The sequence below is a fragment of the Bos indicus genome, chromosome 10 (assembly GCF_029378745.1).
Source record: "Bos indicus isolate NIAB-ARS_2022 breed Sahiwal x Tharparkar chromosome 10, NIAB-ARS_B.indTharparkar_mat_pri_1.0, whole genome shotgun sequence".
NCBI classification, from domain to species: domain Eukaryota; kingdom Metazoa; phylum Chordata; class Mammalia; order Artiodactyla; family Bovidae; genus Bos; species Bos indicus.
Window position 1 is genome coordinate 101,625,301 of NC_091769.1, and position 24,973 is coordinate 101,650,273.

Genomic DNA, 24,973 nt, shown 5'->3' on the forward strand with positions numbered 1-24,973 from the left:
AAGGGATCCCTGAGAGCCGCTGTGGGCTGCCTGCCCGCAATGCCAGGGCCCTGCGGTGTCCTCTGCCAGAACAGTAACCACACTGAAGGCTTGGTCTGTTCTTGAAAGAAGAAACATCGTATCAGTGGACCTTCTCCACCACTGCCTTTGTGAGACGCTCAGATAACCCTGGAATCCAGCAGATCCAGACAGAAGCTGCCCAAGCCTCACACAAGAACTGCCCTCTGCTGGTTCCTCCATCTGCTGGCCCCTGGAAAAGGCCTTTGCTGTATCAGGCATCACATGGTAAATGCCAGGTGAAAATGAGATGGTGACTGTTCCTCCGGGGAGCCAGAGCCACAGCCTCTCCAGGGCCCCACAGCACCTGCCGGCCAGGCCTTCCCAGCCGACGCCTCACATTTTGGCTCTATTTTGATTTTTTTCACTGCTTTTGCCAAAGTATTAGGAGCCCACCCAGAAGCCTCAGGAACTGGTGGGGGAAATCACTGCACAGTTAATTCTTGGTCTGATGCTAATCTTTCCAAAAAGATGAGGCATTCCCTAACGGCCTCAATCTTTTTTTCCAAGTCAACAAGAACTTTTCTGTCTACAGTCCAACCAGATCATGGCAGCTCCTCAGTAGAAACACTACAAGCCTGCCCATCACCCTGTCTCTACCTGGAAAAGCCTGGAAGAAGTTAAACTGGCCTCCCTCTTCATAAGTGGAAAGGTCTTTCAGCAGCTCAGACTCACAGGGCGTCGGCGCTGGAACCGAGAGAGCGTCTGACGAGCTCCTTTGGCCAAGGGGCCTGGTGACGAGCAAACCCCAACGGCCGCCCAGCGCTGTGACCCCAGGTCAGCAGGTGGGCCATGTCCCGGCCACCCAGGGCAGGGACACCACACGGGCGTCTGGACTTGTGGAGGCTCGAGTCCCACACCAAGGAGGCCACACGCGAAATCTACGCTTTTGAGAGTGAAGAATAAACGTTAAAACCACAGAAACTTTGGTGGTAACTCGTCCCGGGGCTGCCTGGTGCCCGTTGGCGCTGGGAGTGTGCCCGCGAGCTGCTGTCTTGAGACAAGCTGTCCAGGCCGTTCAGACCTCAGGGGAGGCGCTCCCAGAGAAGTTCCAGACTCTCAGAGGCCGGGGGAGGCCCAGACGTCTAACCCGAACTTCTCCTGGCCCCTACCTTCCTCTCTGTCTCTTTACGCCCCTCTCTGTCAAATGTCAACGGGATGTTCAAATACTTTGATCAACTTCTGAGAAATTAGCCTATGGAAATAATCAGAGATACACATATGTACATAATAGGAAGGCCACTCAGGGCTTCTGAAAGGTCGTCAGTGGAGGGCGCTTGGATGTGACTGAACAGCCGTGAGCGCTGTCTAGACACTCAAGTGGCTGGAAGACTGTTTCTAAAAACCACAAAACTCGGCAGTAGACGTTTTCTAATATAGGAAGGCCAGCCTGACGTCAGACCTGTAACCAAAGACAAAGCAACGCAGGCCCTGAAGCCTAGGACCCGCCTGTCGGCCTGCACAGCCCACTGACAAAATTCCACGGCTGTGGTGCCTCCAGGAAACGCACAGCTGCCCTGGAAACGCCTCTTTAAAACCACAGTCCAGACTGAGTCTTACACAACCCTTCAGTAACAAAACAGAATCAGGACCTGGAAATTCTTAGAAGCAGAATAGCAACACATTTAGGTCTCTTTTGAATGAACACTCTTAGACCAATTTCCAAGTTGTTGCCTCAACGAAGTTAATTCAGAGAAACACAGATATTCTGGGGCTGCCAACAGCCCAGGTGGCCCTCCTCACTCTACCAGGCCCCCTCCCGGGTCCCGAGCCCCCTCCTCACTCTACCAGGCCCCTCCCTGGTCCTGAGGGCCCCCCTCAGTCAGTCTACATGCCGGGTCCTGAGCATCCCCCTTCTCAGTCTACCAGACCCCCTCCCAGGTCCCGAGTGCCCTCCTCCTCAGTCTACCAGGCCCCTCCCGGGTCCTCAGGGCCCCTGCCCTGCTCTTCTGGAAGAGGAAACAGCGCTCTGCACAGGAACAGAAACCCGGTGTCTTTCCTACCAGGAAGTTCAGGTACATCCTCCACAGCAGGGGGCACTGGCTGCCGTGGTCGCTCCGCACGGCGCTCTCAAACAGGGCTCTGATCCGGTGCGTCAGGCCGGTCTCGGGAAGGGTGGCATGGACCTCTCTACCGTCCACCCTGCAAGACAGAGGCTCAGGTGAGTCCAGGACAGCCGCTCAGGCTGACGCCGCAGCAGGGTCAGCAACGGGGGTTGGCACATGTCGCAGGCAGAGCTGCCCCGGGTCTGGGGGCGCAGGAGCGTGGGGTGCAGGTGAGACGTGGCTCCTCCGGGGCCGGCGGAGCGCAGCGTCCAGGGCTCTGCAGTGTCTCCACCCCGCGGAGTCCACCCTGAGGGCACACAGACTCCTTTTCTCAGGAGAACCTGCCCCTTCTGCAGCAGACTGCAGTTATCCTGAGACCTTTCAGTTGAAAGAGGGAATAAAATTCGAATGGAAGGCGCGAAACACAGGCAATCCTGAACCCCGGCTTTCTCAGGTCAGAGTAAAACAACGAAGGTTCTAGAAGCAACAATGATGCCTCAGCTAACACGTGCCCAAGCCTACTGCTTAACCTTCAGACATAAAAGTATTATCTAAAGAGAGACATTTAAAGCACCACCCTGTTCTCACCCGAGATAGTAACACAGGCTAGTAATTACTCTGGGCTCTTTGTGCTCAGCACTCACTCTTCCCAGCAACCCTCTTTAATTATGCCCATTTTACAGAAAGGGAACCGACCAGAGCCATGAACTGCCCTGCCCAGGGTCACACAGCTGCTGAGTGGAAGCGCTGGGATTTGACTCCAGGCCCAAGTGCCCGCCCCACAATTTCTCTACAAGGTCTCAGACCCCCGACAGCAGGGAGTCAGCACTCAGGCGCCATAAACAAAGCCCAGGATGCGCAGGAGCCAGGCCTGGGGAGACACCGCGGGAGCCCTGACAGGGGCCGCTCTCTGCCCTCCTCTTTCAACACACTTTCCGGAATCCCTTCGATCTGTTTCCTTTCTCAATGCATCTTCCCGTAACACAAGAGAAGGCACCGCTCCCCGCCACCCCGCAGGCGCTCCAGGCCCTGGGCCGCGTGCATTTCTGTCTTCTAGAGGCTGGTGGGCCATGGGAACAAGGCCTGACCGCGTGAGAGGCCTGCGGACCTGTGGCCGAGGCGCGCTGTGATTACCTCTGCACGGCGTCCACCAGCCTCTTCCGCATCCTCTCCGCTTCGATCGCAAACAGCCAGGGCTCCAGGAGTTTGGTGGACCTGGTGATGGCGTGGAAGAATCTTCTGGTCCTGCTGGCGCTGTGCGACTTGCTCTGAATCTGCACGTACGCCCTCCAGAGAAGCTGGTTGCCCGGGTACAACCGTAAAGCCTCTGAGAGCGCCTCTCGCAGGGGAGCCAGCGGGTGGGCGGCAACCCTGCCGTGGAACCTGAGCAGGCTGGTGTGCATCAGGGTGACGGCCTCCAGGGCACCCTCCAGGCCGGCAGCCTCCGCGGAGACAGAGCCCCTGAGCCCCGCAAACACCTGCTCGTAGACGCGCCCAGCGGCGTCGACCCCCACGGTCAGGTACTGGAAGAGCATGAAGCACTTCGCCAGGCTGACCAGGCGGCTGAAGCGGTCGGGGGGGCCTGGGTCGGGGCCGCGGTGCTCCCCCAGCCAGTCCTGCAGCGCGTGTTCGTACGCCCTCCGAGCCTTCAAAACGTGCACGGCCGACACCTGTCCCGGGCACGGCCCGTAGGGCCGGCGCTCCGCCAGCCCGCTCAGCACGTGCACGGCGCGGGCCGGGGCGGCCCCGCCCACGGGCGGCGACAGCTCCGTCTCCAGCGCGGCGTAGAGCAGGCCGAGCTCACAGAGCTCCGGGTCCTCCAGGCCCCGGCTCCCGGCAGTGCCCAGGGCCGCGTCGAAGACCTTCCGGGCATCCTCTGTGTTGCCCAGCAACCACTCCAGATGCGCATACTGCTGCCAGAGGCAAAAGCTGTTGCGGTTGTCCGGCTCCTTGAGGAGATTCTTGGCTAGTTTTTTGCAGTTCTTTCCTTGTGACTTTAATCTCTTCTTGTTTTTAGTGTGCAGACACCAAATGACCTAAAGGTAAAAAGGAAAAGAATTGCTTGACATGCTCCGGGACTTACAGACATCCCTTTGTACTGTCGAGTCCCCGGGCGGCTCAGACAGTAAAGAATCTGCCTGCAATTCGGGAGACCTGGGATCCATCCCTGGGTCGGGAAGATCCCCTGGAGAAGGGAATGGCACCCCACTCCAGTGTTCTTGCCTGGAGAATCCCATGGACGGAGGAGCCTGGCGGGCTGCAGTCCATGGGGTCACAGAGAGTCAGACACGACTGAGCGACATCACTTAGTTCCTTCTTTCTCTGTACTGTACTGCAGGAAGCCACACGAGGCGTCTACACTGCCTGCCTCCATCACATATCTGGTAAACTCGTAGGCTCCCTGAGAAACAGATCAGGGTTCTACCAAGGCCACGGGAGCCCTGAAAGTCACACGTCCAGGCTTCCATCTGACACTCCTGTAAACAAGGCTTGGTCACTCCAAACGTCCTTCTTCAAAGACAGGCGGTCAACAAATGTTGTTTAGTCACTGTCGTGTCCAACTCTCTGCGACCCCACGAACTGTAGCCCACCAGGCTCCTCTGTCCATGGGATTTCCCAGCAAGAGCACTGGAGTGGGTTGCCATTACCTCCTCCAGTGGACTCTTCCTGAGCCAAGGATCAAACCCGTCTCCTGCATTGGCAGGTAGATTCTCTACCACTGAGCCACCAGGGAAGCCCCATCAGATTTTACCAGACACTGTTTTAATAACACAGCCTGGTGTGTGCCATTTGCAATTAAAGGATCAGAACTTTGGACATGAAAATTTAATTCTAGCTGGTGGCCAGCAGAGGGCAGAAGAGTCCATCCTAGACAAATTTCTAGCAGGTAATAGGTACTAAAAAGCAGGGTAAGTAGCTTATTTTATCTATTTTAATAAGTCCTTAAATCCTCTAGCCCAGCTTAAGCGTAGACCTTAACACTAACTGCTCACACAATCACAGACATCTGGTAACAGTCACCACAACAGCAGCTCAGGTCACTAACGAGCTGGGCTCAGCCTCCTGCCCACCCCCCTCCGCCCGCCCCGCTCCCTGCGGCCCCTCAGAAGGGGCAGCCACACACGCGGTGCCCTAGGGTCCCTGAAGGGGGAGGTGCTGTGGCCCAGCGCCCTGCAGAACAACGAGCTCGGCCGCCCCACCAACACCCTGCGACAGGAGCCGAGGTCCCCACCCAGGGGAGGGGGTCCCGGCGTTACCTTGGTGATCTCGTACCGTAGCCAGGAGACGCAGAGCTGAGACCGCTCCCTGCCTGCAAACAGAGGCAGTGCCAGGTGGAAGACATTGCGGATAAACTCCTCGCCCTCTCGACTGGGACCCCGGGGCCAGCGCCGGCCACCCAGGGGCTCCATGCGGCCTACACAGCTGACGCCGGAGCAGGAGAGGTCGAGGAAAGTCAAAGGCTTTTCATCATAAAGTTCGCTGTCGAAGATGCTGTTCTCATCCATGGCCAGATAGAGGCAGGGGGTGGGGGGGCTGAAGCCGGAAGGCACCCCCAGGAACTGCAGGAAGGCCGCCATCATCTGAAACTGGAGATCCGGGCTGGACAGTCGGATCAGAGACTGCCCGAGATCGTCAAACAACACCTGCAGGGAAGACAAAACCCCAGTGACCGAGCGCAGCGAACACACAAGAGCTCCACAAGGCTTCCCACGGTTCTGTGTGAACTGTGTTTGGTTGTGCGTGGTCCTTGCTGCTGTGTGGGCTCCTCTCCTGTCGCCGTGAACGGGGCTCTTCTCGAGCCACAGTGCCAGGCGCTCCCTGCAGAGGCATCTCTTGTTGCGGAGCCCGCGCCCCAGGGCACACGGGCTTCGTTGCTCCACGCGTGTGGGCTCTTCCCGACCAGGGACTGAGCCCGTGTCTCCTGCTTGGCAGGTGGATTCTCTACCACTGAGCCACCAGGGTAGCCCCTCACCACCCTCAGCAATTCTTTTTATATGGATATGTGCCAACACGACTCAATTTTAAACACACAGGAGCTAGGTTTTCTGTAAAATGAGGCGAGCTGAGGGCAGGCGGGTGGGCGCTGGGGGCAGCGTCTCACACCTCCTGGGCACCCTCCACAGGAGGGGACACCACAGCAGGGACTTTCAAAGTCGCCTAATGGATTCACAGGAAATCCAGAATCGCATTCGCTTCTGAGAACACACGTCGTTGCTTTTGTAGTTACTTTCATAAATTACAGTTGGAAAAAATTTTTATTTCAAGATAGAAGAACATTACTATTTTGTGGTTTCTTTGTACCAAATTGCTTCAGGAAATGAAAAATATGCTCCAAAATATATAAACAGCAGCAAAGGAAAAAGGACACTGTGGGACAACGGGCCGTGCTGGGAGCAACCATCAGGGCCTCAGGCTAACCACGCTCACCGCTGGCTTCACGTACAGCCTTAAACCGCGAGGCCACGGTTTAAAGGGGACTGCGCGCTGCCTGCCACCCTGCCTGCCCACCTGGCCTCTGTGGCCGTCAGCAAAGAGGAAATCAAAACACGAGCACAGTAAGACTGGACTCCCTGGGGCTCGACCCATCAGAACCACCAACTCATCACAAAGCTTTTCTCCTCCAGGTTTTCACTAAAGTAGAGAAATCTAAGAAATCACTCACAGCAGTACTTAGCTCCAGGAATGAGCTTCCGGGAAACTGTCAAATTGCTGAGCCTTGAGAACTAACTTCTGGAGGTCAGCCATGAACTCTGTAAAACCCACACACACCAAAGACAAACCCCACCCGCCTTCTGAAAACTTGGGCTCAGCCAGGGCGGGGACCTCGCACACAGACTCGATTCCCTGGCCACTCCCTCCGGCCCAGAGAGCACCTCTCTCCTTCTCCCCGATCCTGGTTTCTTAACTCCACTCTGGCCACCCCGTTTGCCTCTCCTGGGACACCCCAGGCCCTCCAGGGCCTTCAGTCATGCCGATCCCTCTGCTGGACTGCAAGCTCCCAGATCAAACAGATGCTTGCTCAACATCCAGGACTGGCGGAGGCCTTGTCACGGGGCAACCTCTGTCCAGACACTGGGAACACAGATGCAAACAGGAGAAGCCTCTGCCCCCGAGGCTCGTGATTTGTCAGAGCCCGGGAGCCTCGCTGCTGTAAGGCCTCTCGGTCTGTACCCGTGACTCTCACAGGCCAGGCACGCCGAGGACCCAGACTCTAACTTGCACGTGGGTTTTTTCACTAAACTTGTCCCCCCGGGACTACATGACCCACAGCTAGTTGAATCTGAGGCTATGGAACCTTGGATGCAAAGGGCTGACTACAAAGTTATACTGAGATTTTCACCTGCTGGGGGCTGATGACCCTAACCCCCTCATTGTTTGGGGTAGACTGTAGTTGGTATTTGTCAAAGTGGCTCAATTCCAGGTATTGAAATAGAATTTCTTCCTTTATTTTAATGTAAAACTTCTTGGGCTCCAAAATCACTGTGGAGGTGACTGCAACCATGAAATTAAAAGACGCTTGCTTCTTGGGAGAAAAGCTATGACAAACCTAGACAGTGTATTAAAAAGCAGAGACTTCACTTTGCTGACAAACCCGTATAACCAAAGCCATGGTTTTTCCAGAGACTTCACTTCGCTGACAAACCCGTATAACCAAAGCCATGGTTTTTCCAGCAGTCGTGTGTGGATGTGAGAGCTGAACCATAAAGAAGACTGAGCCCCAAAGAACTGATGCTTTCGAATTGTGGTGTTGGAGAAGACTCTTGAGAGTCCCCTGGACTGCATGGAGATCAAACCAGTCAGTCCTAAAGGTAATCAACCCTGAGTATTCATTAGAAGGACTGATGTTGAAGCTGCAATACTCTAGCCACCTGATGTGAAGAGCCAACTCACTGGAAAAGACCCTGATGTGGGAAAGATCGAAGGCAGGAGAAGAAAGGGAAGACAGAGAATGAGATGGCTGGATGGCATCACCAGCTCAATGGACATGAATCTGCGCAAACTCCAGGAGATAGTGGAGGACGGAGGAGCCTGGCGTGCTGCAGTTCACGGGGTCACAAAGAATTGGACACGACTTAGCGACTGAACAACGACGACAGAAAGCTGCCGAGCTGCCAACCGTACAGCAGGGCACCAGGCCGTGAGGGAGGCAGCCGAGCACCTGGCGAGCACCAGCGCTCAATAAACGCTACTCCCTCCCCAGGAGGATGGGCCTGGACACCCCGTCCCCACAGCCTGCACCTCCTGCCCCCGTCTCCTGAGTCACACGCATCTTCAAGGATCAAAAGCGGGGAAAGTGGACTCAGAGGAAGAAGCTAGGACAGTGACTCCATGGTTTCCAGCCTTGGAAGACAGTCTCCGGAGGGCTGACCACCAGACCCAACCACCTCCTCGGGCACAGGGACCGTCAGGGCGAGAGCGCCGAGCCTCCTCCATCACCAGCAGCCAACGAGGTCCTGCCGCTTTCCCAGGAGAGGATGTTTCTGGAGACGGGAGTGGGAGCAGGTCAGCCTCTCCTGAGCCAGGCGCGGGCTCAGCAAGGGCAGCGGGTTCCTTCTGGGAACGGAAACCCAGCGGGGACAGGAGAGCAAACGACCGCCGCTGGGGGACGGGAAGGGCCTCACCTGTCTCTCGGGGTCCTCGCAGTCTTCCTCCGTCTGCTTCCTGGCCTTGTCCGGGCGCCACGGCCTCCAGTGCCTGTGGTCTCGGGACCGCTCGGCGGCCAGCCAGATCTGCCACCGGGGCAGAGCCTTGTCTCTAATCTCCTGGTCTTCCTCCTCCGGCTCCTCGTCGTCGTCATCTAGGCGAGAATGAAACCTCCAGCGACCCAACCAGCAGGGAGCACCACCCTCAACCCTCAACCCCTCTGCCAGGGCCAGGGGCACAGTGGGCACCAGAAGGCCGAGATGAGCGTGACCCAGGCCCGGCCTTCCAGGCCGCTCAGCGGCATTTACGGACTCTCCCGTAATCAGTCAGGTTCCCAGAAAAGGAAGGTGAACTGATGAAATCAGATGATTCTTTATGCTATCACAGCAATTAAAAATGGGAATGACACGTATTTTAGAAGAGAACTGTCCAGGAGAACTTTCTGTGATGATGAGAATGTTCTAATTCTGTGTGATATGGTAGCCACATGTGACCTGCTGGGCATGTGAATCGTAGCTGGTAGAATAACTGAATTTCAAATTTTATTTCAACTAATTTTAATTAAAACACCATGTGTTGCTAGCAGCTACTGTGTCGCACACACAGTTCCAGAATGCTGAAGGACATCTAGTGATACGCTGCTTCCGATTGTCTTAAGCCATCAGTGGCCTATGACTATCATCCGTGTTCACTTTTTTTTAAAGAAAGAGGCAATTCAAGATAGCCTATATTTTATTTCACTTTGTTTCCTAACTCTGAACATGCAGAATAAAAAAAGGAAAAAAGTCTGAGTTTTCCACTGAAGTCAACAAACTTAAAAATAAACACAGCACGTACAACGGTGTGGCCGCCTGGAGAAGTCTGGCGGTTTCTTAGGAAACTAAACGCACTGGCCATGAGACCTAGAAGTTGTATTCTTGGGTGCTGATCCCAGAAAAATGAAAACCGATGTTCCCACAAAACCTTTACACTAATGCCCACAGCAGTTGATTCATAAAAGCCCAAAACTGGCAACGAGGCAAGAGTCCTATACTAGGTGCCTAGAGAAACTATGGCACAGCTATGCTGCGGGCACCACCGAGCAAAACACAGGACACCACTGCCGGCACGCACGGTGCGGCAGACCTCGGGCGTTCTGCCAATGAGGAGAGCCGATCTTCAAACGCCACACAGAGTGCGCCTGCCAGTGAGGATGCGAGAAGCTCGGGACCCTGCTGCGCTGGTGCTGAGCATGCGAGATGGTGCAGCTGCTATGGAAATGCCGTGTGAGGGCTCCGCAAAGAATCAGGCAGAAGCACCGCGTGAGCTGGCAGTTTAACCCTGGGTGCATTTCCCAAAGAACCGAAAGCTGGGGCTCAAGGACTCAAACAGGAATCTGCACATCCTCGGTCCTAGCGGTATATTCACCACCACCGAAAGGGGAAGCGATGCGTCGTGTGTGTGTGTGTGTGTGTGTGTGTGTGTGTGTGTGTGTGTGTGTGTGATATGCACACGGTGGGAAATCATTCAGCCTCTGGGAAGGAATACTGGCACGTGCTGCGCACCGCGTAAGCCTCGAGGACACCACACTGCGTGAGCCAAGCAGCACTGATGCGCACCTGCTCTTCAGGTGCTTGGATCCAATCGGCAGAAGCCGGGTGGTGGGAGTCGGCGGGGCCAGGAGGAGGGATGGGGAGTGAGCTGGACGGGCGCCGGGGCGCTGGGGGAGACGGAGGAGCTGAGGGGGACATAGCTGACGATGGGTGACAGCGACCTATGTCACCGAACTGCACACTTAAAAACGGCTAGAATGGTAAATTGTGTGTGTGTGTTACAATTAGAAATGCTGAAAAGAGTTACATACAATTCCACTTATATAAACAGGTGAAAGAAGACAGCAGTGGAACGGAAATGGAGAAGGGACTCGCAGTGGGCTGGGGGTAGGCCGGGACGGGTGGGGGGTGTGGAGCCAGAAGGGGGCGCACAGGGGCCTCGAGGGAGGCAGGGCTCTGCAGGGAGACCGCGGCGGGGCTGCCTGAAGCCGCACAGGGATAAACGCAGAGTGCTGGGCAGACACAGGCGGAAGTGAGCGCCGGCAGCACGGGCGAAATCTGAGCGGACTCTGCGGACTACCAGCAGCGACCTCCACCGCCGGTGCAGCGGGGCGAAGGGCGCACAGAAGCCCCGTGTACTCTTCCCCGACCTCTCGGCAGGGGCGGTGGGGGCTGCTTCAGGGTGTCTCAGAGGAAGAACAGCCTGCGCTCCCAGGCCACTCGCGGGATCTGCACAACGTTCCTGAGCTCCTGAGGAACAGCCGGCACACACCAACAAGCCAGGAAAACAGAAAACCCCCGAGGAAGAGGCAGCGGCCCTCCCCCGAGAGGCGCCTCACCTGCGCCGACGGCCACCCAGCCGCCCCACTCCTGCTGGTGCATCCAGGCTCGCCAGCCTCGGGCGCCCTTCTCCCCAGCCCGGGGCTCGCCGCTGTCCCAGAAGGGCTCAAAGAACTCCACCTGTCGAGGTGTAAAACACGGAGGTTGCCGCCACGTTCAGCTCTGTGCCAACAAGCACCGAGCCCCTGCTGTGTGCTGAGAAGATGTATTGAGGTTTGGTCATGCGCTCCAGAGTATTTGAAGCCTCAAGCGCGTGGACTGGTCCTGGGCCAGGCTTTAACCCAGGGCGCTCCTGCGACCCTCGTCAGCAAGGCCTCCCATCACAGAGACTGTCAGTCAAGGGGTGGGGATGAGGGCAGCTCTGCCCCTGACCCCTGACCACACCCCAGGCTCTGCAGAGAGACTCAGTCACTTCTATAGTATAGCAGGTTCTTAAAACAGCAAAACATGTCTTAAAATAACTGTGCTACCTGGCTTACTATACTACCAATCAGTTCTGTCAATACTAACCAACATTCCTGACCCCAATTTTGTGCAGAAAAGAAAGGTTAAAAATAATGATGATTAAAAATAGTTTTTACAGGCAGTTCATGAAAGCTCCACAAGATGGAGACCTTAGCCTGTCACCAAAGACCTCGGAAAGTTCACCATAAATTGAGCTACCCTGTCCGTCTCCTACCAGACCCTCTTCGTCAGGTAGAAAACTGACTTTTCTTAAGTGGAAAAAGGAAAAATGTTTTCTTATATCCCTCCCGCTCCCCGCCCCCCACCCAAATTAGGATCAGTGTTGACAAGCACCAACGTGTAATTTCACTGCAACTTTAGCCAAGGTTTTAGGTAGAGGAAAGGTTAACCAGAGGGTGGCTCATTGGTAAAGAATCTGCCTGCCAATGCAGGGGACACAGGTTGGATCCCAGGTCCAAGAAGATCCCACGGAGGGACAACTAAGCCCGTGCACGACAGCTACTGAGTCTATGCCCCAGAGCCCGAGGGATCACAACTCCTGGGTCTGCGCCCCAGAGCCTGAGGGATCACGGCTCCCGAGTTTGCGCCTTAGAGCCCCAGAATGGGGGGGCGGGGAGTGGGGGGGTCACGACTCCTGAGTCTGCACCCCAGAGCCCGGGGTCACGACTCCTGAGTCTGCGCCCCAGAGCCCGGGGTCACGACTCCGGAGTCTGCGCCCCAGAGCCCGGGGTCACGACTCCGGAGTCTGCGCCCCAGAGCCCGGGGTCACGACTCCTGAGTCTGCGCCCCAGAGCCTGGGGTCACGACTCCTGAGTCTGCGCCCCAGAGCCCGGGGTCACGACTCCTGAGTCTGCGCCCCAGAGCCCGGGGTCACGACTCCTGAGTCTGCGCCCCAGAGCCTGAGGGATCACGACTCCTGAGTCTGCGCCTTAGACCCCGAGGGAATCACGACTCCTGAGTCTGCGGTCTGGAGCCCAGGGATCACGGCTCCGGAGTCTGCGCCACGGAGCCCGGGGGTTCTAAGTACTGAAGCTGAAACACTCTAGAGCCCCTGCTCCACAACAAGAGAAACCACGGCAATGAGAAGCCCAAGCACCACACCTACAGAACAGCCTGCACAGACACAGAGGCCTAGTCAAATAAATAAATGAAATTATGAAAAATTTAAAAAAAAGGCATGGTAACTGCTTCCCTGGAGGTAGGTGGTAACTAGCATTTAAACAGGGGTGAAAGTAAGGGGGAAATAAAGGACATCAGTGAGTCTTTATAGCTGGGAGGTGGAGGGATCGTCTTTCCGCTCTCAATGCTTCACTGCTTTTGTGGCGGACTTTTCCTTGGATTGCCAGGATATTTCTGAGACAACCCTCAACTGATGTAAGGAGGATGTAAATATTTTGAAAATACTACCGTCAACTCCTATTACCCACACCCTTCCCCAGAAGAGGGAGGGGCCGAGGCGGGAGCAGGGAACTCAGGCGGGACACGCACCTGGCCTTTGGTGGGCAGGCCCTTCACGCTGTCCGGCTTGAAGAACGTGAAGTCGACCATGGCCTGGAACAGAGACACGGCCTTCTCGGAGTGGCCAGCCTGCCGAAGGAAGTGGCACTGCTGGAGGAAGAGGGCTGCAGGCGGGAAAGCAAAGGGGACGAGCCCCGGTGAGCGCCTGGGCAGGGAGAGAGCAGCCCCCACAGACTCGCAGCTCAGCACCCAGGCCGTCTTCTCCCCAAAACCAGTGACTGTCACAGCTTCAAATCAGACGAGCAAGTCCTGAGTTTAAAGGACCCACGTAACAGTACTGCGATCATGATACACGTATTCTCACTTTTAAAGGAAAGGCCACAGAGTACAAATAGTAACAATAAAACAAGACCAGGGGATGGTCTGAATATTGCTTATCAAGTACTCAGAGCTCATTATTACAAGAAAAACTCTGGGGAAAGGATGGCGCAGTAGATTTTTTTTTTTAATCAGAGCCAAGCTCTGTACTCAGCTGATCACTAGATGGCATTATTCACCAGCAATTTCCATCACAGACTCAGTCCTGCTGTAAACAAATCTGGGTTCCATGTTTGAAATTTTCATTTAAACTGTGGTACAATTCTCTCTATGAGAAACCATTAAGCTGTTTGAGCATACCAACACATAATATCAAATATGAGGCCCTTTAAGGCAGTGACACAACTGCTTATTATTTCTAGAGCAATATATTTCTTCTGTCTTTAGAAATTAGTAGCAATATTCAATAGCAGGGATTTGATCAAAGAAATTTGATCCCTTTGATCAAATCAAAGGGATTTGAGTAAAACCCTGAGCTAGGCTCCCCATATACCATCTCAGCTGACAGGCACAGCCCTCCTGGGAAGCAGGTATTGGACTGCTGTTGCTGGGGGAGAAACGACCGGTCAAACAGGTTAAGGAACCTACCCAAGGTCACACAGGAGCCTGTGAAGGGCAAACCCAGCATTCAGGTCAGGAGTGATACACTCCAGTAAAACAGGCCATCTCTGGATCTCACTACTGGACAAAATGTGTAATATAGTCTAGTGTCCTTCGGGACCTACTGAAAACGTTACCAGTATAATGACGCCAGGAACCTGTATCTACTAGTGAATTCCAGCCAGCCAGGGCACCCTGCACGCGTGACCGCCCACGCCCCCACAACGGGCGAGACGTGGGCATCTCCACAGACGGGGCCACCAACAGCCAAAGCAGTTAAAAGACTGCGTTTACCTGAATAACAACTGGAAAAGCTGGAACTTCTAGTCTGGCAATATTTTCTGAACTGTACTGGCTTAATAATGCCTCCCGCTGCCCAGAAGGTGGGGGGGGGAGGGGGGTACCCATCGTCAAAAGGAGTCATAATACCCTTTTTTAAGCATCAGTTTTATCGACTTAGACTTTCCTAAAATAAGTCAAAGATAAACTATTTTCAATGAAGCCAAAAGAAAGAACAGCCCCTCCCACGTCACTGGACTGGGTCCCTGTCTCCTTACCAAACATGGCCTCCTCGGTGCCGGGCAGCTCGGGGTGGGAGACGATGCTGCCGTCCCTCACGGCGGACAGGGTGCTCAAGCACTTCCCGTACAGACTCTGAATTTTTGATACGGAGAAAGTGCTGAACTGGCTCTGGCAAAACAACAGGTATTTCTGCCAGAGGGCTGTGTTGTTGGGATGTAAGAAGATCAGTTTCTGCCACTCTTTGAGCAGAGTGGCGGGCTCCCAGAACTCGGCGCAGAGCTTCAGCTTGGCGAGCTTCAGGTCCACACTGCTTGGGTTGCTCTCGATGGCCCGCTCCAGGATGGCCAGCTTCTTCTCCAGGACCAGCCGGAGGGACCGCTTCCGCGTCTCCGGCTCTCCTTCCTCCACGGCATAGAGGCCCGGACTTCTCATGAGCTCGTCCTCAACAACAAAAACACCCACTCGTATGGGCAAGTGGAACCGGGGGACCGGGGGTGTCGGCGCTGCTTGCGGAGTGACTTACAAGGCCCACAGGGCTGCTCATTCCACACAGTGAAGTGCTCCTCGGGTCAGTAGCTCTGGTCTTATGTTTGGGGTTGGGAGTTTAGTCGGTAAGACGTGTCCAGCTCCCTGAGACCCCATGGACTGTAGCCCACCAGATGCCCCTGTCCATGGGACTCTCCAGGCAAGAATTCTGAAGTGAGTTGCCATTTCCTCCTCCAGGGGATCTTCCTGACCTGGGGATCGAACCCCATCTCTTAGGTCTCCTGCACTGGCAGGCACCGCCTGGGAAGCCCTATCCACTATCTCTCGAGAGTCCCTTGGACTGCAAGGAGATCCAACCAGTCCCTCCTAAAGGAAATCAGTCCTGAATATTCACTGGAAGGACTGATGCTGAAGCTGAAACTCCAATACTTTGGCCACCTGATGCAAAGAACTGACTCCTTGGAAAAGACCCTGATGCTGGGAAAGATTGAAGGCCGGAGGAGAAGGGGATGCCAGAGGATGAGATAGCTGGATGACATCACCAACTCGATGGACATGACTCTGGGTAAATTCTGGGAGTTGGTGATGGACAAGAAGGCCTGGCGTGCTGCAGTCCGTGGGGTCACAAAGAGTCAGACATGACCGAGCGACTGAACTGGACTGATTTACTTATGTATTTATTTACCTGGCTGCACCAGGTCTCAGCTGCAGCTTGCGGGATCTAGTTCCCTGGCCAGGGATTGAACCCGAGCCCTCTGCATGTGGAGCTTGGAGACTTAGCCACTGGACCACCTGCAGAGTCCCTGTCATTTTAAACTTAGATTTCTGTATCAATAACTAGCATGCAGTGTCTTGAAAACCTTTTCTGAAAAGCCGATTTTACCAATAACACAGCCGAATGTGGGACAAATGTGCTAATTACATAAGTGGTTCCAAAAATAAGTGGGACAAAGACAGACGCACATATTTCAGAAAGGGAGCCAGTAACTCCAACCCCGTCCCTGCAGACCGCCCCGTGCACCCCGCATGTTCTCTCGGCACTTCAGGAACGCCTCCCCGCTGCGTGGCGTGCACCCACCCCGGTTCTGTTCACGGCTCACCATCTCTTGGAGGCCATTTCTTACACCCAAGTGGCAAGTCACCCCCTCATTCCATCCCCCGCTTCTGTGTCATAGCATGTCCTACCCCAGACTGCAGTTACCCCTCACACATCAGTCTTCATCACTGGGCTTTGAGCAAACTCAGGGCAAGGGCTCTATTCTAATCTTTAGAGGCCCAGCACCAGGGTTCCTCACAGGAGCTCAAGACTCACTGCAGGATAAACCACTGCCCAGCGCGAGGGCCGCCATTCCCAGGTGGGAGACCTGGGACCTCGACGCTCACCTGGAAAGCAACGAAGGCCATCCACAGCTCCGTGTCCCGAGGGCTCTCGCGGACCTTCCTGTTAAACTCCTCCACCCTGGCCTTGAGGAGCGCGCTCTCTCTGTCGGGCTGTGAGTCTGGTGGCCTGGACTCCTGCTCTGAAGGACCCTGTCCCTGTAACCACTGCGTAGTGGCTTGGTCGTAAATCCCCAGAGGGTTCAGCCAGCTGGTAGCAGGGGGAGCCGCGTCATCCACGCCCTTCACCGGGATAAAGGAGAGCGGCTCCAACGCCGGAGCTTCGGGCTGACTGCTGACGGCGAGGCCGTCCACGTTCATCAACCCCACACTCTTCTTCGTAAAGTAGCGCTCGATGTGCTTGTGGGAACGCTTCTTTTCTGTGGAAGTCCCCTCCCAAGATATACATTGCTTCTTCGGGTTGAGGCCGAGGCAGGAGTCTCCTTTCCTCTTGTATCTAATGTTTGGAAAATAAAACAGGTTACCGAGAGAACGCGCGCGCTGGCTCCACGGACCGAAGGCCCAGCAGGCACTCTGGCTCTGCCAGTTAAGTTCATGTACTCAAACTCACCTTCCCTCCAAACTGTTTCTACTCAGAGAAGTACGAGGACTTTTCCTCTACCCTGCTGTTTCGTCTGCGTCTCACGAATTTCAGATCACGCCTGTCTTCCAGACCTCAGTACCCACCCGCCCCTAAGCCCTGCACAGCACCGTCATCACGCCACCTCGGGCCGCACCGCGGGTGCCAGGCGAGGGGAAACCATCGCCTCCCCTCGACGGTGTTCTTCAATAAGGACGCTGAGGCCTCAGGTGACGCCAGGCCCTCCGACTCCTACACCAGTCCCTTTTCCTCCGTGCTGTCTACTTCAGAAGATAATAGAGAGGTCTAAGGTTCTTTTTTTAATCCCGAGACAAAGTGTGTCAAATAAAATTACATTTGGCTATTTTCTACCCTACAGGAAAAGAGGCTGGGCTCTAAAATGCTTTTATGGGTCGTGTAGGCGTCCCCGGAGCTACAAACACATGACTGCTGAGTATCTGTAGGAAAGCTGAGGAAAACTGTGCCCTTTCCGTGTGTGTGCTACACAAACAACCCAATTCAAACATCAGCAAAAGATGTGAGCAGAAACAGCACAAAAGACACGCGCGGCCGTAAACACATGAAGAAGTGGTCAGCGTCGTGAGTCACCAACGAAAGGCCCGCGAGAACCACGGTGCCCCGAGCGCACACCCACCAGGACAGCCAGGATGAGGGAAAGGGCGGCGACACCGAGCCGCGGCCAGCGACCTGGAGGGGAGCCGGGGCTCACGGGCCGCCGGGGGAACGGGCCTGGCAGTAAAAAACAAACGAAACCCAAACGCAGACCTCGCCCTGTGGCCCAGCAATTCTATTCCCAGGGATTTACCCAAGAAAAGGGAAACCGCAACCCTACACAAAGGGCTGTGCACAAGCGTTCTCGCAAGCTTGTTACAAGCGTACTCGAAACAGCCAACGCTGGAGAAGGGCCAGGGCCCACCCCCGGAAGAACGGATGGGCACACGGCGGAGCGGCCGCGGAGGGACACTCCCAGCCGGGGAGGCGCGAGCGCGACAGGCGCCCCGGAGAAACTCGGAAACGCGCCGCCCGGAGAAAGGAGCCGGACACAGACGCGCACACGCCAGCCGAGTCCGTTTACATGAAACCCTCACAGACAAACACGCTCGCTGACGGAAAAACTCAGGACAGTGATCTCCTCTGGGAGGAGCGGTGTGGACAGAGTGGAAAGGAGCCTGAGGAGGCTGCGGGAGGCTGCGCGGCGGGCGGACGAGTGCCGTGCGCCCTGCTTGCAGCCGCTGCCCACGGCTCGCACCCCTGCTGAGCTCCGCCTGCGGTCAGACCAGCAGCGGCAGGACATGAGACCCCCAGGGGACTGTGGGCCCCAACATGCACGCGTCAGCCCAAAACTACTCCCTTCGCCACACCTCCGTCTGCGGAAACTGGACCCCGGTGCCAAAAAGATTGGGGACCGCTGCCCTAAGAAACAAACGTTAAGTTAAAAATGAGTTTTGTTCTCCCTGATTACTATGACATGGAACAACAGACTGGTTCCAAATAGGAAAAGGAATACGTCAAGGCTGTATATTGTCACCCTGCTTATTTAACTTCTATGCAGAGTACATCATGAGAAACGCTGGGCTGGAGGAAGCACAAGCTGGAATCAAGATTGCCAGGAGAAATATCAATAACCTCAGATAAGCAGACACCACCACCCTTATGGCAGAAAGTGAAGAGGAACTCAAAAGCCTCTTGATGAAAGTGAAAGAGGAGAGTGAAAAGGCTGGCCTAAAGCTCAACATTCAGAAAACTAACATCATGGCATCCAGTCCCACCACTTCATGGGAAATAGATGGGGAAACAGTGGACACAGTGTCAGACTTTATTTTTCTGGGCTCCAAAATCACTGCAGATGGTGATTGCAGCCATGAAATTAAGTCACTTGGTCCTTGGAAGGAAAGTTATGACCAACCTAGTAGCATATTCAAAAGCAGGGACACGACTTTGCCGACAAAGTTCCGTCTAGTCAAGGCTATGGTTTTTCCAGTGGTCATATATGGATTGAGAGTTGGACTGTGAAGAAAGCTGAGCGCTGAAGAATTGATGCTTTTGAACTGTGGTGTTGGAGAAGACTCTTGAGAGTCCCTTGGAATGCAAGAAGTTCCAATCAGTCCGTCCTAAAGGAGATCAGTCCTGGGTGTTCATTGGAAGGACTGATGTTGAAGCTGAAACTCTGATACTTTGGCCACCTCATGTGAAGAGTTGACTCATTGGAAAAGACCCTGATGCTGGGAGGGATTGAGGGCAGGAGGAGAAGGGGACGACAGAGGATGAGATGGCTGGATGGCATCACCGATTTGATGGACATGAGTTTGGGTAAACTCCAGGAGTTGGTGATGGACAGGGAGGCCTGGCCTGCTGCGATTCATGGGGTGGCAAAGAGTCGGACACGACTGAGCGACTGAACTGAAGAACTATTTTCACTAAAAGTCAACAATGTTTTAGATATTCAAGCAATCTCAAAAAATGTCTGCTGACTTTTCTGGCTTTAAAACTGTGTTTTGTAAAGGTGATCTTATAGCTTCCTTTTATAGCAAACTAGATGAAGAAGATGGGAGAATGCAATGGCATCCCACTCCAGTACTCTTGCCTGGAAAATCCCATGGGCGGAGGAGCCTGGTAGGCTGCAGTCCATTGGGTCGCTAGGAGTCGGACACGACTGAGCGACTTCACTTTCACTTTTCACGTTCATGCATTGGAGAAGGAAATGGCAACCCACTCCAGTGTTCTTGCCTGGAGAATCCCAGGGATGGGGGAGCCTGGTGGGCTGCCGTCTATGGGGTTGCACAGAGTCGGATACAACTGACGTGACTTAGCAGCAGCAGCAGCAGCAGATGAAGATGATACAGGAGAAAAGAGAATACAACTATTAAGTATCAACACTCAGATAATGTGCATATGTATTATGTACATTCATTTACATATCCTGATTTTAAATAGCTGATACAGAGCTTCACGCGTTTCTCCCTACTTTTAAGCATTTCTTCATGCCATTAGTTTTAGAAACAACTATTTTTATTGACTTCACACTGGCCCCCTGGAAGTGCCCCATAATTTATTTAACCATTTCCCTATTGTTGGACATTTAGGTTCTACCCAATTTATCACTTATCACAAAATCTTAATTACTGGACTGGACCTCGGATGTAATTTAATGCGATAGTTCCCCCAAATAAAAGCACTTTTCCTATAAAATCCTTATCAAATAATCAGCTAGTCTTCACTTGAATAATTCCAGAGGTAGGGACACCAATTTTGTTTGGAGGTTCAGTGAATGATATCAAACGTATCTATTATAAAATCAGACATAGGCACTTAGGGGCTTCCCAGATGGCGCTAGTGGTAAAGAATCCACATGCCAATGCAGGAGAGGCAAGAGACGTGGGTTCGATCCCTAGGTCGGGAAAGTTCCCTGGAGGAGGGCATGGCAACCCACTGCAGTACTCTTGCCTGGAAAATTCCATGGTCAGAGGAGCCTGTAAGTCACAGTCCATAGGGCTGCAAGAGAGTCAGACACGACCAGCAACTAAGCACACACATTAGGCATTTAGTCACCAGAGGGAAAAAAGAGAGAGAAAAGAAACGAGAACACAAGAGGGCAAGCTTGGGAAGAGAATATGTTTAAATCAAGCACCCAATCTGCCCTGAACCCACTCAGCAGGGCTGGCTGGGCTGGGCAACATAAACCTGCCTTTCCTTTGGAGAATTCAGTTCACACAGGCCTTCCCAGAGTCCTGACTGCCTTGGTCCAAATTCCAGCTTCTTCATTTACTAAGCTGGGTGACCGTAATCAAGTTTTAAAAAACAAACAAACTGTGCCTCAGTTTCCTCGTCTGCAAAACAGGAACTGTAACAGTAACTTATGTTGCAGAATTGCCAGGATGATCAAAAAAGTTTATATGTGTAAAGGCTAAGCCATACAGTAAGGACTAGATGAGTTTAAAATACCATTATCATTTCATACAACTTGGCTCCTAAACAAGAGCCAACTATTTCAGCTGGTGGATAGCCAAAGAAACAATAAACTCTTCCAAAAATGGCCAAAAAAAAAAAAAAAAGAAAGCTGAACTTCCCTGACAGACAATGTATTAGTCCTAGGGAACTTTCCGAAGGTAGCCTGGACCTGCTCCACACTAACTTTAGAACCTGAGCCCTGTTTACCGCAACGCTCCAATCCACTGCACGCCATTGCTGGGACGCTCACGCTCTCAGACCCGCTTTCATGCCGAGCCAAACTTCCACTCACCGGTCCTGGTGCCGCCTGCCAAGTTACACAGGACACTGCCAACCCACCTTCCCGAGTGCAGCAAGCCTACAGGACGGTGCCGTGCCCGACACAGGCTGGTGCCCACAGCCCTCACCCAGGCCTCGCGGGACGGTGTAGCCACGCGTCTGCTCCTGTCCTGCCAGTGCTCGTGGTTTGTCAGGATCTCTCCTAACAGGTGTGAAAACTCAGGACCTGACGCCGTATTCCCACCGTGCTGACCAGCTCAGCGTGCCGCGGGACCACCACCTTCCCAGATCCTGACACTAACAGTTGTACAGCTATTAATCTGAGCAAGACTTTACCTGACTTGAGCTTTAGCAAATTACTAGGAAATCTCGCCAGTGCCCTGCACCCTTTGGAGTAGTCTCTTTGCAAGCTTAGATGGATGAAGTCGTCTCCAGTCACTCTCTTCCTCAGCTCTGGGCCATTCACTAGCAGAGGTTCAAGAGCCACTCTGTGAATATTGCTTCCTTTTTTTAATCTAGTACTGTGATAGTAAGCCTTTATCTTTGCACACCAATTTCTAATTCCATATCAAATATTTCTGATATTTGTGTGAGGCATGTAGGAGTTACAATTTCCAGTTTACAAATGAAGACACAGGGGCTCAGAAAGGTTAAGCCAGCGGTCCCGTTTTTGGCACCAAGGACCTGTCTCTTGGAAGACTTTTTTCCCATCGACGGGAGGGATGGGTCAGCACTGAGGAGCAGCAGATGAAGCCTGCTCACTCGCCCCCCACCTCTGGCTGTGTGGTGGGGTTCCCAACAGGGTGCCAGTCACCGACCCGCGGGTTGGGGCCCCCTGGGTTAAGTGACTTGCTTGGGATTATGGTACTAGTCAATGGCAAAGTCAGAAGGAGAACCAGCATCTTCTGTTTCCCAACCTAGAAAATGTCCTACCACAGAACCCGTGTCTTCTTTGGGGATGGCGGAAGAGCGCCAGAGAAGTACAGGTGTAAATCCCAACTCTCTCACTTCCTGGTGTGTGACCTTCCGACGGTCCTCCATCCCTGAGAGTCCTCTCCCTGGCTGGGTAAGATCAGCGTGCCCTCCTCCTGGAGCAGCTGCAAGTTGGCAGGCCAACTCCAAGGGGAGAGAAGCGCAAGCTGGTGCTGCCCGCTCCGTTCCTGCCAGCATTTGCCGGGTCTCCCCACACTGAGGCACAAAAGACCAGAGGACTTCAGGGAGCGTTAATACCACTCCAAAATACACAGATGCACTAAGAGCGTCATTAACCCCTTGCCATGAGGTTTCAGGAGACAGTATGCAGATACAAACACAAGCCAAAAATAACTGACGTCAGCTCCTCATGAAGGGAATTACAGCTGGAGCTGCGTATGTGGGGAGCAACACTGTCACGCTGAGTGACACCCTGATTAAAAGGTGGAGGGGCGGCAAAGGGGCGGGAGCGAAAATTTAGTTTGAAAGGTAATCAGCCCATGAAGAATGATCAGCAACTTCAAGGCCTCCTCTTGGCTGTATATTCCACGATCCTCTACCTTCCGTTTTCATTACCAACTAGCTGTTTGGGAGCAAGAGACTGTGTATTACTGTTCACTACGTCCTACAGAGTACTAAGTGTCTGAAGAGCTTATTGGGGATTCAACTATTTTTGATTGCCAGATTAGAGGAGAAAAGCTCCTCTTTTTTGAAAGAGCTCCTTTCCACTGGAGTACAGCTGCTGTACCCTGCTGTGCTGGTTTCTGTCGCACAGAGCGAGCCGGCCCTGCCTGCACGCGTGCCCCGCCCTTTGCGGATCCCCTCCCTTTAGGTCAGCAGAGCGCGCTGAGCAGGGCTCTCTGTGCTGGACAGCAGGCTCGCCACAGCTGTCTGCTCAGACTCAGGATCGACAGGGCATGCGCGTCAGTCCAGTCTCCCGGTTCCCCCCCACCCCTCCCCGTGGTGTCTGTGTGTCTGCTCTCTGTGTCTGTGTCTCTGTTTCTGCTTTGCAAATAAGATCATCTATGCCATTTTTTTCTTCATTCCACATATATGCGTTAATATACGATAGAGAAAAAACTTAAACTCATTACTGAAGCAAATACCGTCACCTGTTTTTATGACTATCTGGTGACACATGCTGGAAACATTTTGAAAAAGTCATTATCATTTAATGTCATTTTTTTAAATGGCATGCGTGGGGGGTGCGGTTTGGATAAATAAAAGGCTTCTGTAACTTTTAAGAAAGGCATATAGATTAAGCCAAATGGTACATGGACAGTCACACTCAGGTCAAGGAGTTTTTAGACACATTCAGTCTACAGACATTCAATGAGCACCTACTGTGCCACACGCCACGCCAAGGCCCGTGGCTGAGTAAGACCAACCCAACCTGCATCCTGATCTCCAGCTTTAAACTCGAGTGTGCAGCGTGAGACCACTCACCGTCTACCGTGCGTGCCCACACAACTGAACAAGGGATGAGGCACAGCGGAGTCAACGGTGGGGAGGCTGGGGGGACACAGAGCCAGAGCCAGTGCTGAGAGAGCTCAGGGCAGACAGGTCCCCGCCCCACCAGTGACGACCAGAGAAACACAGCGCAACACACACCTGGCAATGTCTCCTCGGTAGAGAGACTTGTACTCCCAGTTGGCAGGATCCGGTTTCTTATCCATTCGGAAGGTTTCCCCCGACAGAGCCTGGATGTCCTCAAGCCAGACACAGTGACGTCCAGCATCCGCGGCGGCATCGTCTCCTTGACTGTGGGACAGAGGAGGGCGAGGAAGAAAACGGGAGAGGCGCTTAGAAATACCCCAGTTACATACGTCACGGCTCAGAAATATCAAAGTGAGACACGTCAGACCCATACGGCCTCGCGCACAGCTCCGTGCAGACAATGTGCACCCGCCATAAAGACGGGGCCAGGCTCCTGCTCTGGAGAACGTGTTAAAATACAAAGCGAAGACTGTCTTAAGTGACACTTTACCAAGAAGAGAAGTCAACTTATCCCTAAAATAAACGTGAGAGATACAGATGTCTTTAAAAAATAACAAGAATAATCATTTAAATGATTATAACTTGACTTTCAAACATATTTACACACAAGGTTTTTTCTTGAAAGGAAGGAAGCAAGAGAAAGAAAGAAAGGAAGAAATAAAGGAAGGAGGGAAAATAAGGCTGCCCTTACTTTGCCTAATTTATTTGAAAGTGCCAGATAATTAATTTCAACTCAAAACTTAACAACAAAACAAAGCCACAGTTCTGAATGCTTCGGTCTCCGGTGCCGCTCGGACGTGCTCTCAGTCTCCTTTCCCAGCCTGGGCTCTGTGCAGGCTGCTCTGCCTGTATGCATGGACCTTGACCTAAAGGGCAGAGAGGCCACTGTAAGGCAAGACCCTTATTTATCGCTTTGAACCAATTCGTGATGTGGCAGACACAAAAGAACCAGTTCCCTAGGAGTCAACTAAGAGGAGGGAAAAGGTTTTTCTGGCATCTAACATCTTTCTTCCCCTAAAGAAAGTCCTTCACGACGCTGCGGACACAAGAGGCTGCCAAAGGAGTCACAGCAGCCACTCAGTGCTGGGCCAGCTCTGCTCGTTGGCTCTGCGGGGATAGAAACCAGGACTGGCCAGGCTTCTAAACCTTCTGGCTGGGGACGCAAGGGCATGTATTCCAGGGATGCAAAGTAGCTGCTCAATAAATACTTGCAGGATGATGCGTCTCGGGTTAAGATACACGCTGAGTTTTAACTCACACCCCTCCAGAAC

At 53.5% G+C, this 24,973-nt stretch overlaps 1 protein-coding gene across 3 annotated transcripts in view; it reads right to left on the reverse strand.

Annotated features, from left to right (window-relative positions):
* The window catches only part of NRDE2 (NRDE-2, necessary for RNA interference, domain containing), a 49,252-nt gene that overhangs the window by 3,816 nt on the left and 20,463 nt on the right, over window positions 1-24,973 (reverse strand). For 2 of the 3 annotated variants that reach the window (XM_019969381.2, XM_070798017.1), the window contains 9 exons: window positions 23,817-23,966; window positions 16,412-16,862; window positions 14,578-14,983; window positions 13,073-13,206; window positions 11,119-11,239; window positions 8,726-8,901; window positions 5,360-5,746; window positions 3,237-4,138; window positions 2,061-2,199 (listed from right to left, as the gene is read on the reverse strand). In XM_019969381.2, the coding sequence (XP_019824940.2) occupies window positions 2,061-2,199; window positions 3,237-4,138; window positions 5,360-5,746; window positions 8,726-8,901; window positions 11,119-11,239; window positions 13,073-13,206; window positions 14,578-14,983; window positions 16,412-16,862; window positions 23,817-23,966 (2,866 nt within the window). Of the gene's footprint in view, window positions 1-2,060; window positions 2,200-3,236; window positions 4,139-5,359; window positions 5,747-8,725; window positions 8,902-11,118; window positions 11,240-13,072; window positions 13,207-14,577; window positions 14,984-16,411; window positions 16,863-16,976; window positions 17,787-23,816; window positions 23,967-24,973 lie in introns of those variants that run through there. The other variant, XM_070798018.1, reaches the window with a different exon arrangement.